This window comes from Mesoplodon densirostris, chromosome 9, assembly GCF_025265405.1.
Source record: "Mesoplodon densirostris isolate mMesDen1 chromosome 9, mMesDen1 primary haplotype, whole genome shotgun sequence".
Classification (NCBI taxonomy): domain Eukaryota; kingdom Metazoa; phylum Chordata; class Mammalia; order Artiodactyla; family Ziphiidae; genus Mesoplodon; species Mesoplodon densirostris.
In genome coordinates this window covers 16087233-16105914 of record NC_082669.1, presented here as the reverse complement: position 1 = coordinate 16105914, position 18682 = coordinate 16087233, and the positions used below count along the sequence as shown (strand labels likewise).

Genomic DNA, 18682 nt, shown 5'->3' with positions numbered 1-18682 from the left:
GAGATCTGAAGGATTAGAGCACCGGCTACTGAAGAATCAGAAGGAAGTGTTCCAAGAGTATGTAGACAAGAAGTAACAAGGCAGGTTTGGGAAAGTACTGTTTTTGAGGGGAGACGGAGAGGTGATTCGGAAGGACGTGGCATCTTCTGGAGGCTTGGTGGTGAAGAATGAAGCAAGGGGTGGAAATTAAGGCAAAAATACGTCACAAAGGAAAGTGAATCTGTAATAAAGCAAGACAACAAGTGAGCAACATTTTCAAGAAACTTAAGGAGAGAGGATGTGTAAGCCAAGGAATTTTATATCTAGGCAACCTGTCATTCAGGTATTGTGGCTATAGAAAAACAGTTTTAAACATGTGAGAACTCAGGGAACAGTGTACTCATAAACACTTCCTGAAGAGTCTGCTAGTGACAGTGTTGGTGCAATGGAGATGACTGGGGAACTTTAGCAAAAGGAGTGATGAGCACCACATTTTGATTAATTTTAGCTCAAAACGAAAAGATGGGAAGGAGGGTAGAAGAACACTGTATATGTTACATACTTTGACGGGATGGGAATAACACAGTTACAAAGTTAAAAAATGGGAAAAGAAGAGAAAGAGAAAGGGCAAAGTAGAATAAACTCATTGTTTGCTGTACAGGTAAAAGAGGGCATCAGAATAATTCAGAACCTAAAACTATTAAAAGTACTCAAAGAAGTCTCACACCCCATTATTCCTTTCATTCCTTTCCTAACCACATATGTAATTTCTGATTTGTACTCATCTTCTTTTACAAGTATGCATATATAACATCTTTATATATGCAATTAATATATAACCTTTAGTATGTTTCTTTCACAAAAAGGTATAGAACACAGAAATAAGCATTGCTAATTTGACCTCCTGCCTTACCGAGGCATTCTGAAAACGTTTTTCTTTAATGGGGTACACCCATTTATATTTATTGATAGGAAATATATATGTTTTATTAACTGTTGTATTAATTGGCAGAATTTCCTATGTGGTTATTTTCTTTGTCTCTTTGAAAAAAGATTTTGGTATTTAGGGCAGTTTACATTTTTGTTCCTTTATAATAATAGCATATATAATGCCCTTAGTTACCTTTTTGTCACACTGTGACATAAAGGACCAGTGAGACTCTCCAATAGTGTAGTAGAGAAATGGCATTCTAAGCCTGGTGATGTCTCCTGGTCCATTTGAAGTTTCTTCACAGTAAATGACTCAGCTGTTTTCCCTGCGACCCCCAACCTCCATTCACCTGTGTATAATAAAATTTTTACTAAATTAAAGAATAATAATCATCACATACTTCATATTTTCTAATTGAGATTAAATAATTGGGATAAGCAGAATAAAGAAAAGGAGAATAAAGCTATAGAAGGTTAGATGCTCACTCAACAAACTGTTATTGGGAATATATGTTGGTTTTATAGCTCTTATAAGCAATTTGGACAAATTATGAAAAAGTCTCCAACCTTGTTCCCTGGTAGTAGAACTAAGAGCTGAATCCTTGTAGCATGCCTGCAGAGTTTGTGTTATTGACTGGCTGAGTGTCCTTGGGCAACTTAACCTGTGGGCCTCAGTTTTCTGATGTAATGATACTTACTTTAAGAAATTGTTATGGAGTTTAGAAATGGTGTATAACAATTGTGTTTAATATGATAACTGGAATATTGGGAGTTTTATTGTATGGTAGGTGATGTTATTTATTTGTTGGTGCTTTTTGATAGCTTTATAATTATCAGAGGAAAAGAGATTTAAAAAAATTTAACATCTGGGCATTGATATATAAGTTTATATTGTTCTAATATACACTAAATGATTTTGTAGAGGTACCAACATGTATATGTTATTTGTCTTATTTATAAGGAAATTAAATGTATTTTGTCAAGTAAAAAAGTTTTAGTTTTTCTGTGGCTTTGTTTTAAGTACAGTACATTGATTTTATATGTTTTCAATCCATCATTGCTCTTTCATTTTTTTTTTCAGTTCACAGTGGGAAAAGCTACAGAAAGATGACACAGATCCAGGACAACTGAAAGGTATCAAAGGAAGTGTTGAGACAATTACCAGAGACACTTCTTTAATTAATTACTAATAATCAAGATACTAAAGTTAACACTAAAGATAATGTGTTAATTGACTGTTATCAGTAGGCTTCCAGTCAACAGTAGGCAATTACTAGTTAAGTTTTTGGGGAGTCAAAAGTTATATGCAGATTTTCTACTGTGTAGGAGATGGGTGTCTGTGCCCCTAACATTCCCCCACCCCGTATGGGTTAACTTTACTTTAAAAAAAAAGTAAAGCAACTATCTAAAATACTCTTATTTAAAAGTTGGATCAGAAGCCAGTTGGGTCAGTGGGGGAAGTGGTATGAAATGAAGTGGTATTGAGATTCCATTTTGGTTTTTATTTTTAAATTTTATTTATTTATTTATTTATTTTTAAAGATTTATTTATTGTTTATTTTATTTATTTTTGGCAGTGCCAGGAATTAGTTGTGGAATGCGGGATCTTCACTGAGGCATGTGGGATCTTTCATTTCAGTGCGCGGGCTTCTCTCTAGTTGTGGTGCTTGTGTTTTCTCTCTCTAGTTGTGGCACTTGGGTTCCAGAGTGCATGGGCTCTGTAGTTTGCGGCACGCAGGCTGTCTAGTTGAAGCTCAGTAGTTGTGGTGTGCGGGCTAGTTGCCCTGTGGCATGTGGGATCTTAGTTCCCTGACCAGGGATCGAACCCGTGTCCCCTACATTGTATGGCGGATTCTTTACCACTGGACCACTAGGGAAGTCCCTGTTTTGGTTTTTAAATGCTTGAAGTACCATACAAGTGATTTTCAGTTGTGTGTTGTAATGGAAAGAAATAGATACTAGAGTTTAAAAAAATCTGCAGTAATTTGCTCTGCTGCCTGTGTGGCCTTGAGCCCAACTCAGTGTCTTTATCTAAAATGGAAAGAATATCTACTTCTAAGTTACTGCAGAGATTCAGAGATGCTTAAGGAAAGCACCTAGCACAGTGTCTTACACATACTAGATATTTCAAGTAAATATCAGATTCCTTTTTCCCTTCCCATAAAAGTCATTGCTGCTTGACTGACTCTGTTGTTTTATTTATCCATTCATTCAGTTATTTCCTTTGTACAAGGTACTGTAGAGATACAAAGAAACAGTAGACTTGGCTCCTTAAGTGAACACTGTAGCTTAGTAAGAAATATCACTTATGGAGCTTCCCTGAGGGCGCAGTGGTTGACAGTCTGCCTGCCGATGCAGGGGACATGGGTTCGTGCCCCGGTCCGGGAAGATCCCACTTGCCGCGGAGCGGCTAGTCCCGTGAGCCATGGCCGCTGAGCCTGTGCCTCTGGAGCCTGTGCTCCACAACGGGAGAGGCCACAACAGTGAGAGGCCCGCGTACTGCAAAAAAAAAAAAAGAAATATCACTTATGTTAAATTAATTCTTTATATAAGGTATAAAGTTATGTGGACCGTAAGTAAGATACATGAAGTAAGAATTCACAGTAGAGACAAATTGTCTCTTTTGGTGTGGTAGGGGAGCATCAGGGAAGGTTTAATGGAGAGTGTGGCTTTGAAGGGCAGGACTTTAGAAGAGGCGGAGCCCAACAAAGATAACAGAACGAGCAGAGCTTATCATTAATGATAATGTTTCCCCCACCACCATCATTATCGTGGCACGTTAAGCTCAGGGCACTTTGAAATCTTTTGACTAGAGGGTACCACATGGAAGTCAAAAGATAAGTGAGAAAAGGAAAGAGATACTTAAAATCTAATGGTAGCCTGTTAAATACCTTCATAAAAGTATTTTGTTGTCTAGGTCTCTCGGCATATACTCACATGGAACTTCCGTATTACTCTAAGTTTATTCTCATTGCTGCATACCTCGCTTCTTATAATCCAGCAAGAACTGACAAAAGGTTTTTCCTTAAGGTAATCATTATTTCTTTTTCACTTTTTTTTGCAGATCTAGGGAATATTTTGAAATTCTTCAACACCTGTAAATTTGTAAGGGATAGAGATTAGAATAAGAGATTCCTAAATATGTATTTAGGACTCACTCTTTAAAGATTTTGTTTGTTTATTTTCCTTTAATCATTTATTCTTTATTTCCCACTTTACCTTTGCCAGTCAACAATGTTATTTGAGAACTTTCTTTAGGATATTGGGGGTGAGTGAGTGCCACTTTTGGGGTGGGGACAGTCGTGGAGCAGACAGGCTAAAAAAGAGGTGGTATTAGTGTCTAGTAAGCATGATATGATAAACAAGTTGCAGGGAAGTGTTGAGGAAAGAAGGCTTCATGGAGGGGGTAGCATTGCTTGCTGAATTTTGGAAGACAAATTAGTCTGAAAATGACAGCAAAAAACAATATTCCTGAAATGAATGTTGATAATAAAATCTAGAGGCCCTCAGAACTTTATCCATCAATGGAGCATTCCTCACACTTAAACTTCCCAAAAGGGTTTCTTTAGGATGCGTGAGCCATTACCTCAATCACCTTCCACCTAAGCAAAGACCAACTCTCCTCCAGAGTGAACTTGGGTGGTCTGTGTGGTCTCCACCCTATAACCACTCAGTCTCTCTTACCAAGGCATTATGTCAAGTGGGTGAAAATTATCCTTGCAACCAGATATATTTTGCTACACATCCTAAGCAAGTCCAATTACAAGCTGATTAATAAAAAAAATTCAAACTGAACTTTTCTGTTTCCAGAACTTAGCTGTTTTTCCTCCTGACTCCCCAAGCTTTTGTTTACATTGGTTTCTCCATCTAGAATTCCTTCCTCTCCAATCTCTACATGCTTAAATTCCACCTATTCTTTTTTTTCCCCCCTTTAATCATTTATTTTTGACTTCTCACTTTAAGATCACAGCCTGAATGGGTGAAGTAGGTAGTTTCACAGAAGAGTTCAGGTATACCTTAGGTAATAATTCTACATTTAAAAAAATGTAACTAAGGTTTTGTTAAAAATATGAGAGATGGGAATGATTTTTAAGGATAGTAACTCCTTTATTGTTCTGAAGCTCCTACTATAGTATCATGTACTCCATACATCATTATCCAGAATATTCAGGAGGCTCTCTGCATGTATATTAGTTGGAGAAATCTAATTTTAGAATTTTCTTCTTGAAAACAAATAATATGCAGTTTGATTTATTATTAAATATAATACATTTTTGTCTATCTTTTGCCTATCTCTACCACTAGTCTTTGGTTTCAAGAGGGCAAGGACTGCATCTATATTTTTTCCCTACTATTGAATCCTAAGTGCTTAACTAAATGCTCTTAATTTTATGCAAATTGACAGCCTGCTTTACAGAATGAATTGAAAACCCGTTTATCTTTGGAAGTTTTGTTTTTATAGAAATAAATGTGCTGTAATAAATCAATATATCACTTTTATTTTGAAATATCACTTTTATTTTGAAACCTCTTTCTTTACATGCACAAGTAATCCTGTATACAATCAAAATTGATTTAAAAAGCCTAAAACATGTCGGTATTTTAAGGTGCTGTTTTAGGTGATAAAGAGAATAAAAAAGCCTAAGATACATAAGTTACTCTTAATGTGTGTCATGTTTTAAACAAATTATGCTTTCTGGTTTTGTGGAGTACTGTCTTTCATCTTAAAAATTATTTTGCTTAATTGCAGCATCATGGGAAAATTAAGAAAACCAACTTTCTAAAGAAACACGAAAAGGTATTTATGTGGTAATTTCTTTAATGGGAAAAACTTACAAATTTAGAATATTATAGGAAGTCGGTAAATGCATAATTGTATGCATTTACATAGTCATTTGGATGTAAGAAGTTACTTGTATTGATATGGTACCATCATAATGCTGTAGTAGTATTTTGTTATGCTGGATACAGTGATTGGGGAGGCACAATTCTGGTGAGCTGGTTCTAGAGATAAAAGGGAGTTGACAAAATTTTTCTAGTGAATTAATAGATGAAAAAGGTCACCCTGGAATTTTTAATTAAATATAGCTTAGTTTCCTCTTTTCCTCTTTGAAACACCACAAAGATGGCATTGAAGAAATTAGAAAGGTTAAACTAATAAGGACTAAGCAGATGAGAGATCTATAAAATTTGGAATTGACTAGTAGATAGATATGTCGGTGACTAAGCACATCAGAGAAAGCTGAAACCTGACCCCCAAAACAAGCTGATTTGACCCAAGGAATCTGGAAAAGCTTAGGAATTAGAAGCACTAAGCAACTTTGAAGGTAGGGGTGTGGGGCAAGTTGAAATTTCCAAAAAATTTCAAAATTTCCAAAAGGAGCATTTAGACTGTTCAGCTGTCTTGTACATCTTAACCACTGTGGTTTCTCCTGGCAGAAGACAGAGAAGTTAAAACTGTAGACTTTGCACTATAGAAGCTGTGAGTTTTGTTTCTCACTCTCATTGTTAAAAGCAGTTTTGCTCAGTATACACTTCTGAATTGAGGACATTGTTTTACTGTCTTCTGGCTTTATTACTGCTAAAAAAAACTGCTGTGAGTCTCTTATTTCTGTGTTATTCCTCTGTTTTCTCTGGCTGCTTTCACGTTCTCTTCTCCTTTTACTTTAGTCTCCTTACAGTTTCTCTGTAGTGTATCTGGGATTGAATTTCTTTTTACTTGGTGTTAGTTTTGCTTCCTAAATTTGAATAATGATGCCTTTATTTAATTCTGGTAAATTCTCAGTCATTAACTTTTCAAATATTGCCTCTCCTCCATTCTCTCTGACGTGTTTTCCTGAGACACTGGTTAGGCTTATGATAGACCTTTTCAATCTATCATCTGTGTTTTTTAAGTCTTTATATTCTTCATTCCCTTTCATCTCTGCGTGCTATATTCTGGGTAATTTCTTCAGTTCTCTGTTCTTATTTTCTCTTCACCTTTTCTGATCTGCTATTTACATCAATTTTGTAATTTCAGTAATGTTATATGTAATCTTCAGAAGTTTTACTGGTTCATTTCAAGTCTATCTGATCACTTTAATGTTTTTCCTAGTCATATTTTCTTTAACATAAAAAAACCTATTTAATATTCTGTGTCTTATATTTCAGTGTTAGAAGTCCTTGTTAGTCTAATTCCACGTTTTCTATTTTTGCTGATTTGTGCACATAATGTCCTGTTTCCTGAACATTTTATTATTCTTAATTGTTGGCTGAACTTGATCTTTGAATTTTTGAGGGCTGAGATGTGTTCCTTTGAAAGGTTTTACATGTACTTCTCTACAAGCACTTGTGAACACTGGTAACCTGGGATCATTTGAAATTCAGTTCTCAGCCTGGGGACTTGCAGACCACAAAGCTATTGTGAATTCTGCTCCCACATCAGCATTAGCTCTGGCTTCTAGTTAAAAGTCTCAGGGAAGCCTTTTTTCTCCCATTCACACAGAGCTAGAGTTTGGCAGGCAGATTTCCTCACCAATTCCATTTGCTTGGCATGGAAAGACTTTTCTAATATGCCCTTTCACCGAGACATCTCTGATTAGGCTCTCCACTATAGGCAGGTCATTGATTTTGTACCCTCTTTCTTATGTATGTAGCTGCTTTGGGTCATAAAGGATGGGTAGGAGGAGAGAGCACTTCTGGCTGAGGTAGGGAGGGAAGGATGTTTAGTAGTGCTTGCATTTTGAGTGGGCACTCAGGAATGGTGAGGATTAGATATGCAAAGATGGGAGGAGAAGACATTTTAGTTGAGGAAATGATTGGAGCCAAGAAACAGATAAGATAGTATAGGGTATATACAAGAAATAATGAAATAAAATTGGCTGGAGTGTATGGTGAGTTTCAGAGAAAAATCAATTGAGGCCAAACTGTGGAGGAATTTCCTTACTGACCAGTTAAGGGAAGAAAGCCCATCTCTTCACCTCTGTTATCTCGGCACTTGGTGGTAATTGGTGGGTGTTTATTGCACAAATGAATAAATTGAATGAATGAAAAAAGGAAACAAAAGAATGAACATAAAGCTAAGAATTTTAGGCCTTATTCTTTAGACAGAAAATTATTTAAGAATGTTGAAGAGGGAGATATTTGAGTGCTGATCAGTGAGGACTGTGAAAGGGCTGGTACTTTAGACCATCCTTGTGGAATGAGTGGATTTGTACAAGTCTAGGAAGACAGTCTCGACAGAGGGAACCATATGAGCAAAGACACTGTGAAGTTGTCTTTAGTCCTAGGTGAGCTCTAGTTCTTGCGATGTTATTCTTATAGATTTGACTTTTGTGTTAGCCTCTTTTGTCTTTGGTTCATGTCATTTTAAAATCTGAGCTTAGTTACTAAAATCTGTGTACACTTAGTTGTTTCTTTGTATTTTTGTTCCCTCTCTTTTTGAAATCTTATTGAATGCTTACTCTGTGCCGTGCACTCTGCTAGATGCTATGGACATAGTGGAGAACAAAATAACCATTGTCTCTGCTCTCATGAAGCTCTCAATTAGGGCATCAAACATTAAAAGCAGACCACACGAATAATAATCATAGCAGTTTTAAATCTGTTATGTATCTTCAGTTGTATAATTCTTTTTCTCTGTATATCCTCAGTTGACACTCATTTTTTAAGATTTTGCTTTTCAATTCACCTAATGCACATATGTGATACCAGATTATCTGCCACTTAGTTTATGTGAAAAAGCAGCATTTTTCCTCTCCTCACTCCTAGTCCCATTCCCCACAATTAAGCTTCTTTTAATTGTTCCTAGTTTTAGTTTTTCTGGTATAAATATCTATAACTCTAAGTTTATTTTCCCATCTCTGTTTTTCTTGGTTTGACTTGATACCAGTTTTCATTCCATTTTATCTCATTTATTTGGTTTCTTTTTTCACTTATTTCTTCATTCGTACAGACTTTCATTCTGTCTAATAAGCTATAGCGAATCTAGTGAGGTATTTCTCACACTTTGACTTTCTCTCTAGGTGGGAAACCAGTTTGCATTTATAGCGTACAAAACCAGTTCTGTGAAGAAGATAAATGTCATATGCCCTCCATGGCACTAGAACACTTTAATTTTAAATTGGAAATGTATTTTCTAATCACAGAATAAAAAGTGAAAATCAGAAAAGTGTCAGCAGCATTTCACAGTGTGATTCTCAGCCTGAATTGCCTCCCACTTTATTCCCAACACTTCAGGAATTTGGTAATTTTTACTAACCTCAACTCACTTCTAAGTGTTAATGAGGACAGGGACACCAGTTCCATTTAGATAGCTCAACATCTACCTTTATTTTTTCCTTTCTTCCCTCTAATACCATTTCATTCATTATCCTTTCATCCATACATTTATTTAACTAACAATCCCAAGTGCTAGGGATGAAAAAGATAAATAAAACATCTCCTGTGTTCAAGGCATTTGTGTAGAAAAGAAGATACGTATAAACAAGTATAGCATGATGATGATAATAAAAGCTGTTGAGCAGTATAAGCCAAACACTGTTAAGCTCCACATATGATCTTACTTAATTCTCACAATGACCTAATAAATGTAGTTGCTATCATTATTCTTATTTTCTAGATGAGGAAAGTGAATATTAAAGAGAAATTTAGTAACTTGCCCAAGAATACATAGTTAATATGGTAGAACCAGCATCCAATTCCAGGACTTCTGAATCCAAAGCCTCCCATGATGTTTAACCACTGTTCTTGTACTCATACACCTGATAATGATTAGTATCTAGGATTTTTAAAGCTCATACAAACTAATAAGAAGAAGGCAAAAATTCAGTAGATAAATGGGTAAACGATACAAAAAGGAACTGGAAATGTCTAACAAACGTAACATGATTATCACCCTCATTCACTAATGAGAGAAGTGCAACTTTAAACAACACTGAGGTATTATTTTACACTCTAAGATTGGCAAAACTAAAAAAATGTCTGATGATTCCAAGTGTTGGTGATAATATGGAAGAATAAGAGGCTGCGTGTTCTACAGGTTGGTCATACCTAATAAAGTTAATATGTGAACGTACTTTACATTGGTCAGGATAGGATGGACAGTGGTGTAGTGAAAAACAAACCCCCAACCCTCAGTGGCTTAACATAAAAGTTATGTATTGCTCATATGTATATATATATTGCTCACGACACAGTTGGATATGAGTTATGTGGGCTTTTTTATGGTGGTATAGTGATGTCTAGTGAAACATGGTGGCCTCTTAAGTTGTCACCAAAGGTAAAGAAGAATAAGGATCCAGTGGTTTGAAAGGCCAGGTTTGGTAGTAGCTCACATTGCTGCCACCCATATTCTGTTGGCCAGAACTCAGATGGCGTCCATCTAACTGCAGGAGAGACTGAGACATATAGTCTTTCTACATGCCCAAGAAGAAGCAGTGTTGATGAACACATAGCATTCTCTGCCCCCTACTTTATTTATTTTTTTTTTTTTTTTTTTTTTTTTTTGCTGTACGCGGGCCTCTCACTGCTGTGGCCTCTCCCGTTGCGGAGCACAGGCTCCGGACACACAGGCCCCGCGGCCATGGCTCGCGGGCCCAGCCGCTCCGCGGCATGTGGGATCCTCCGGGATCGGGGCACGAACCCGTGTCCCCTGCATCGGCAGGCGGACTCTCAACCACTGCGCCACCAGGGAGGCCCATCTGCCCCCTACTTTAATCGAGCAATCCCACAGAGAAGTTCACACGTGTGCAAGGAGAAATGTACACAACTGGCCATCACAGTATTCTTTGTGATGAGTTATAGGGATTAATTTTTTAGGGTAGACAGTGATTTGTCATGAAATGGAATTCTGTAGGGTAATTTAAAAATGGACTAGAGCTACATGTATCAAAATGAATAAATCTCAAAAACATAAGGAAAAAAGCAGTTTGGTAGAGTGCTATGTCCAAAATGATATCATTTATTTGAGATATTAGATTATGCAGACAACGCTGTGTATTGTTTATGGACACATATATAGCAGTAGTAGTTTAAAAATTGTCATGAAAATGATAAAAACACCAAATTCTGGATGGTGGTTCCTTCTAGGGAGGGAAGGGGAGAGTGGTATGTGGGAGGGATGCAAGGGAGCTTCAGTTTGTAATGTGATCTGATGCTTTTTTTGCACAAATTGCATAATGTTTGGATGTGATAAAATTGGGTGGTTGCATTGGTATTCATGAGTCTCTTTTCTAAATGTTTGAAGTATTTAATAAGAAAAGCATATAAACTGATACCTGGAAAATGATTTCTAAACTATGTTTTAGATATAAATAGCTGAGGTAAATACTTCATTTTGTAATTCTGAGTAGGTTTTTTTTTTACTTACAGTCATTCTTTTAAAGAAATAGTTATTCCCATGCTTGTAAATAAAGCTTCTCATTTTATTTGTCCTTGCTCATATAGAGTACTTAAATTATTACATTGCTACTAAAATTATCTAATAGAATTATCTAATTATCTATAGACCCTTGAGCACTGCAGTTTTCTAATGACAAGTAATTGTACCATTGACTTTGTAGACAAGTATGAACATTTTACAATCTTAAAAATTTTTAATAAATTTTATTGTTTCCGACTGACAGCTTATTCACATACTGTGAAACACTGCATTCATTTTCTAAGCTAGTATTTACTATAACTGATCTTTTTAGAACTATTAATGTTGAACAAATACATTTTTCAGGCAGTGGCACAAAGGAATGGTGAGGAGTTGGTAGTAAGCTCTAATCTAGGGGTTAAGGCCTAGACCCTTGTTTTGGTTGTACACTGTCGACAGATGACTTGGCTAAGTCACTTAACATCTGGTTACAACAGCAAAATAGGGGTGATGTTCGGGCCTAGACTGGGTAACTTGTGAGTCCTTTAATATTAGTTGATGTAAATCAGAACATCTTGAAGAAAATGTTGAAAGATAAATCATGATCATATCAGGTAAAGTTTTAGAGATTGCAAGTTAGATTTATTAGCCTCTTAGGGGAACTGTATACAATGTAAATAAGTTGTTATTGGAATTTATAGTACAGAAAGTGAGTGGTCTGCTGTAAGAAGAAAATCCATGATCTTTTTTTCTTATAGACAAGCAATCATCTCCTCGGACCAAAACCATTTCCACTAGACAGATTACTCGCAATATTATATAGTATTGTGGATAGCAGAGTTGCTCCAACAGCAAATATCTTCTCCCAGGTAATGTTAATGATCGGTTATTATGTATCATCTTTACCTTTATGGAATCCTTCAGGTAATCTGATCAGTATAGTTCCAGGCATTTAGATTTTGGGTCAGCATATGTTACTAATTTAACTATGTAATGAACAACGTTCTTGGTAAGTAATTGAAATTCCAAATATAGAATTTTCGAGGGTGTTACTGAATTGCATATGTTTAAAGGTATAATTTGATGACAGAAACAACTTGTTGTTTCTGGTCTTATTCTTTTTTTCAATGAAAATTTTTAAATGATTATAATCTTGCTGATTAAATAAAGTGCCTTCATGATTAAATTGATGAATTATAATATAGAAATATAATTCAATGAAAAAATTTAGAAATGTATTTATAAGAAATTAATCCATAATCTTCTTATTCCTCATATATATACTTTGCAGGTTGATACTATGCATTTACAAAAAAATGATATATTGATATTTTCCAAAATGATTAAGTTCTTAAAATTTTCACTAGATGGCAGCAGTAGCATAAAAATAGGAAATAAGACATTTATGAAGTAGCTACGGTTCTTTCTTTAGGTGACATTTAAGAAAAACTTATTTGTTAAAAATGCAGTCACAGTAGATTTCTTAAATGGTCCAGAAAAACAGCACTTAGCACATGGTATGAATGGATAGAAGAAAAACCAAACGATGTAACTAGTATTTACTGAAAAGCAAAGTCACCTCAGATGTTTCAGTGAGCATTTTTATGTATATGCTTTTAGGTTGAAAAACATGTAAATAATAGCATTTACATTTTAATTCACTTCAAATAAATTTGGTTCCTGAATGGATATGAGACTTTGTAATCTAATGCGTGATAGTAACTTTTGATTCTTCATTTCAAGAAGTCTTTGGGGACCAAAAATAGCTATGTTCTCAATGTGCTCAACATTAAAGTTAGATAATTTTTATATAAGTCAATTTTATAGAAAATAATATCTACATTTCTTACATTTTTGAAGAATGGTAGTCTAGTGAGTTATTAGGTTATGTAAATAACTAGCTAGATGGGTAGGTGGATGGTAGCCCTAATGCTGATAGTTTTAAAAATCTAATTCAGTTTTAATCTGTATTACAGGGATTTTTTTGCCATGTCTGTGTGTATGCATGTGTATATATATATTTAAATGCTTTTGTCTGAAATTAATTTTTAGTCAAACTGTACATTTTATTAGTAGCTTTCTACATGTAACGTGAGGTTTTTGTTTTGTTTTTGCTGTTGCAATAACTGTGAAATAGACATCAGGTATTATGATCTTTATTGTAAGGAATTGAGCCTCAGAGAGATTAAGTGATTTTCCCACTATGACAAAATGAGTAAATCTTTGAGAATTAAAGCCTAAGGAAGTGAAGGAGACAGTGCTTCGAAACAGAGCAGAAAGGTGTTTGTATCACATGTGATTAATATTTCTTGGGTGCCCAAAAATTACGTTTGTGGGAGACACAAAGAAGGATAATAAATGTGCATTTCTTTCTTCCAGAGAGCTTATAATTTATTCTGGGGGGTGATAAAAAAAAACACGTACGTAGAAGTAATATTGTAAGGCTGTAAGTGAATGCTAGATAGTGCTGCTGAGAAGTTTAGAAAGAGATCACTTTTGCATTGGACAAGAGGAGAGAACTTGAAGGTATCACAGAAAAAGTGAAAAATGGGGCCAGGCTATAGAGAATCAGTAGGATTTTTTTCTTTAAATATTTCTAATTTATATACAACATGTTTGTTGTACAAAAATGAGTAGAAAAGGAAAAATAATAGTAAAATTAGCTGACATCTTGTTTCCAATGGATAGAATTTATAGAGCTCTAAGAGGGAGGATAATATGACCAAAGGTGTGGGACTAGGAAAAACAGCAAGACACAGTTGTGAAGTGTCACACCAGATGAGTTGAAAGTAAGCGGGGTTATACTGTAGCAGTAGTAGCAGTCATTGTAGTTCTGATCTAGTATTAATACTGCCACCACCACACGTCACACCTTACATAATTGTACCTAACATTGGTAGAGCATCTCCTAGCAGCAGGTCTAGGTTTATAGGGATGGACAATCAAAAATAATGATAGGCTGCTGATGTAGAGATCTACTAGCTACTCTGAGGCTTTGATTATAGATGAACAATGTCACCAGTCTTTGTTTTCAATAATGCCTATAATGTTGTAATGAAACAATTTAACCCCAAATGTATCTTTATGTTTTAATGAAGCTAAATTCTTTTCAATGTTAACAACCTCAGTCTTTTTATTCTTTATCTCTTCTAACTAGCAGTAATCAAAATGATAAATTTTGTATATTTAAAACACTGCTTTAAATGAACTTATGTTTATTTGATGAGAAATCATTTAGGACTTGATCTCAGTGATTTCATTTGGGATACAAAGGTGGGGCGGGGGGCGGTACAAAGGGATAGTTACAGTCATCCCTCCATATCCATAGGTTCTGCATCCACAGATTCAACCAACCACAGATTGAAAATATTCAGAAAAAAAGTTCAGAAAGTTCAAAAAAGCAAAACTTGAATTTGCCTCACTGGCAGCTATTTACATAGCATTTACAACTATTTACATAGCATTTACAGTGTAGTAGGTACTATAGGTAATCTAGAGAAGGTTTCAGTGTATGGGAGGATGTGCATAGGTTATGTGCAAATACTATGCTGTTTTATATAAGGGACTTGAACATCCTCGGGTTTTGGTATGGAGGGGTGGTGGGTGGTATCCTGGAACCAATCCCCAGCAGATACTGGGAGGTGACTGTATAACTAGTCCTAGGAAGTTTACCTTTACTTTTTTTTTTTTTTTTGTGGTACACGGGCCTCTCACTGTTGCGGCCTCTCCCGTTGCGGAGCACAGGCTCCGGATGCGCAGGCTCAGCGGCCATGGCTCACGGGCCCAGCCGCTCCGCGGCATGTGGGATCTTCCCGGACCGGGGCACGAACCCGTGTCCCCTGCATCCGCAGGCGGACTCTCAACCACTGCGCCACCAGGGAAGCCCTACCTTTACTTTTGTTTGGTCAGTAGAGTATCAAAGAAAATCAGATAACATATACCATGTTTAAGAACAAAATGTGGCAGAAATTGCATCCAAAAGAAGGTATTTCTCCCAAGTGCCTTACATTTTTTCTTCCCATTATCTCTTAGTGACTTTTTCTATTTATTTCCTTTTATTTATCCATCAAAACTGTACTCTTGCCCATAGGAATGACAATTTGTATTTAACCTGTACACAATTTTTTAAGTGCAAAACAAAAATATGACATTTGTATTGGAAGTACTTGATATGAACACTAGATGGCAATATTGTTGCATTCTAGCTTTAAAATGAGCAGGAAAACCTAGCTTTACTTGTTAATATTGTCTTTGATATTTAGAGAGAGCTGTTTGTTAATTTAACACATTAGTTTATTTGCAAAACAAATTTGCCTGAAGATATTTAATGTTATGTACTCATGCTCACACTTTTACACTTTCATGAAAATGTAAATAAAATTGGTAAGGAATTGTTTTGCATGAATATTTTCCACCTGGAACCAAATTGCTTTTTATTGGTTATAATATGTCTGTATGAGATGGTAAAGTATTATTTTTCTTTTCATTTTGACTAACTGCAACTGTTTTAAGGATTTGCTTTACAGTAATGTGTTATTTTATAGCTTCATTTACCAGTTACATAATTATTTATAATTTTTCACATATAATAAATTGATGAAATATGGTATATACATTCAAAATCCTTTTGAAGCAAAAGTTTATTTCCATCACATTCATTTAAATCTATTTAAATCTATTCTGTCATAAAGTTATAAAAATAGTAGCTTAAGGAATCTCTAATATTATTAAAAGTCCAATTGAGAATAATAGTCAAATTCATAATAGTTGAGTAATAGTAGTGTATTGTAGTTGGCATTCTTCTCAATTTCTTTATTCTTTATTAAATTTTAGATAAAATTCTCATTAACTTTTTAGTTTCATAAAAAAGTAAAGGAATAACAGCACATTTAACATTTTACAATAGGTTAATGCTCAAATTTATTGAACTGAAATATAGTTTTGAAATTTTTCTTAGACCTTTAAGATAATTTTATCTTATCCAAATCCTTATACAATTTTACATTCATGATCATGGGTCATTTAAAAAAATTCATTCAAATAAAATAAATGTAACCTTTCTATATATACCTAAACTTCATGAATGATGAATCATTAATTCTGGTGTTTTCATTCTTTTCTCCTGTCAGCATGAATAGAATGTAAACAGAATACCATTTATTTATAAGCAAGAAATGGTAATTTGTGTAGGTATTACCTTCAAAAGTTAGTTATGAGATACAATTTTTTTTGTGTGTGTGTGGTACGTGGGCCTCTCACTGTTGTGGCCTCTGCCGTTGCGGAGCACAGGCTCGGGATGCACAGGCTCAGTGGCCATGGCTCACAGGCCTAGCTGCTCCACGGCATGTGGGATCTTCCCGGACCAGGGCACGAACCCATGTACCCTGCATTGGCAGGCGGACTCTCAACCACTGCGCCACCAGGGAAGCCCTATGAAATACATATTTGAAGACCATTTATTATCTTTAAGAGATATGATTGAATTGTCTTTTTTTCAAAAGTATATTAAAACCAGATTATGCTTTAAATTTATTTTTTTTTTGTCTTGAAGAAAAATGATAAATTGTTTGGAAACTTTTGAATGATTTATTTCATTGTTTTGATATTTCTGTATCTTCTCTTACTCAACCTTGCCTACCCCCTCCATATTCTTGTAGTTAGGTGCCCCTCCATACTCTTGTAGTTAGGTGAAGGCTGTAGGAGAACAGTTCTTTAAGATTGTCAGATATATCATTTATTTTAAAATATTGGGATTTTCCTGGTAGCGCAGTGGTTAAGAATCCGCCTGCCAGTGCAGGGCACATGGGTTCAAGCCCCAGTCCGGGAAGATCCCACATGCCGCAGAGCAACTAAGCCCGTGCGCCACAACTACTGAAGCCTGTGCACCTAGAGCCTGTGCTCCACAATGAGAAGCCACCGCAGTGAGAAGCCCGCACACCGCAACGAAGAGTAGCCCCCACTCGCCACAACTAGAGAAAGTCCGTGCACAGCAACGAAGACCCAACGCAGCCAAAAATAAGTAAATAAATAAAATAAAATAAAAATAAAATAAAATATTAAGCCATATTGCTGTATATTTTCCCAGAGGGTAAAATTGCTGAAGAGTTTATTTCTGAAATTATTGGTACAGGTTTCTAAAGTGACTTTTAAAAGGAAAATTATCTTTAAAAAGTTAAGGACATTCAGTTACACATATACTTATATCACATATTATTATTGATTTTATTTGATCAGTTAGCATTTTGAGAAATTACTTTTGAAGGTAGTTCGCTGTAATTCTACAGTTTGGGAGGTTTAAAATAATAAGTTCTTTTTTATTGTAAGAAAGTGCACTCTGGATTAATTTCAAGAAACAACTGAAAAATGAGAAAAGGAGCATAGTTCTTTATTTCTGTGTACCAAATTGACAAGTTGTATTTTTCAGTAATTAATATTTAATTTCTGAATCGTTTCCTATTTAGTTGTGCATAATTTAATAAGAAAAAAATTTAAGTTAAAATGTCCTTTTAAATTTATTTTCAAGAGTATAAATAAAAAGCATTATGGAGCAAAGTGTAGTAATATATATATTTTTTCAAAAATACACATTTCTATTTTCTTTTGAACTCACATCATGATACTATATATTGGAATATATTTGGACTTAACGTTTGTTGTATCAGTTTAACTTTTTAGTCATAAATCAACTTGATCTTTTCCCACAAGTGTTGCATTAATTGTAGTAGCATTTAGTTAACCTTATGATTTTTGCTCATTTAAGTGTCAGTTTATGGTAAGGATATATTTAAACTAATTATTTTGGGGTTTTAAAATAATTTTATTTGTTTGTTTGTTTGGCTGGTTGTGTTGGGTCTTTGTTAACTGCACGCAGGCTTTGTCTAGTTGCGGCGAGCAGAGGCTACTCTTCATTGTGGTGCGCAGGCTTCTCATTGCGGTGGCTTCTCTTGTTGCGGAGTACGGGCCCTAGGGTGTGCAGGCTTTAGTAGTTGTGGCTCGCGGGCTCTAGAGTGCAGGCTCAGTAGTTTTGGTGCATGGGGTTAGCTTCTCCGCAGCATGTGGGATCTTCCCAGACCAGGGCTTGAACCTGTGTCCCCTACATTGGCAGGTGGATTCTTAACCACTGCGCCACCAGGGAAGCCCTATTTTGGTATTTTTGATGTGAATTTATCATTAATCAGAAAGCAAAATGATTTAGTTATTTTACGTATGGAAGTTTTTGAAGTAGATGCATAATCTCTAGTTTACTATAGCTGTAGGAAGATGTTTTTGCTATAAAATTTAGGGCAGGTTACATTTAGTTATTCAACCAAAAACAGATTTGGCATTTTTCTTCAGCTATAGGTAGATATATAGAACATTTCTATAATTTTCAGTTTTTTTTTAAGGTGAAGGGATTTTGTCCATATTTATTTAATTAAAAATGTTTAAACGTAA

At 35.3% G+C, this 18682-nt stretch overlaps 1 protein-coding gene across 1 annotated transcript in view; it reads left to right on the top strand.

Moving 5' to 3' along the window:
* ORC5 (origin recognition complex subunit 5) overlaps positions 1–18682 on the top strand; it is an 81223-nt gene that overhangs the window by 26959 nt on the left and 35582 nt on the right. The window contains exons 9-12 of the mRNA XM_060108093.1: positions 1991–2043; positions 3827–3939; positions 5660–5707; positions 12007–12117. Coding sequence (XP_059964076.1) covers positions 1991–2043; positions 3827–3939; positions 5660–5707; positions 12007–12117 — 325 coding nt within the window. The remainder of the gene's footprint in view (positions 1–1990; positions 2044–3826; positions 3940–5659; positions 5708–12006; positions 12118–18682) is intronic.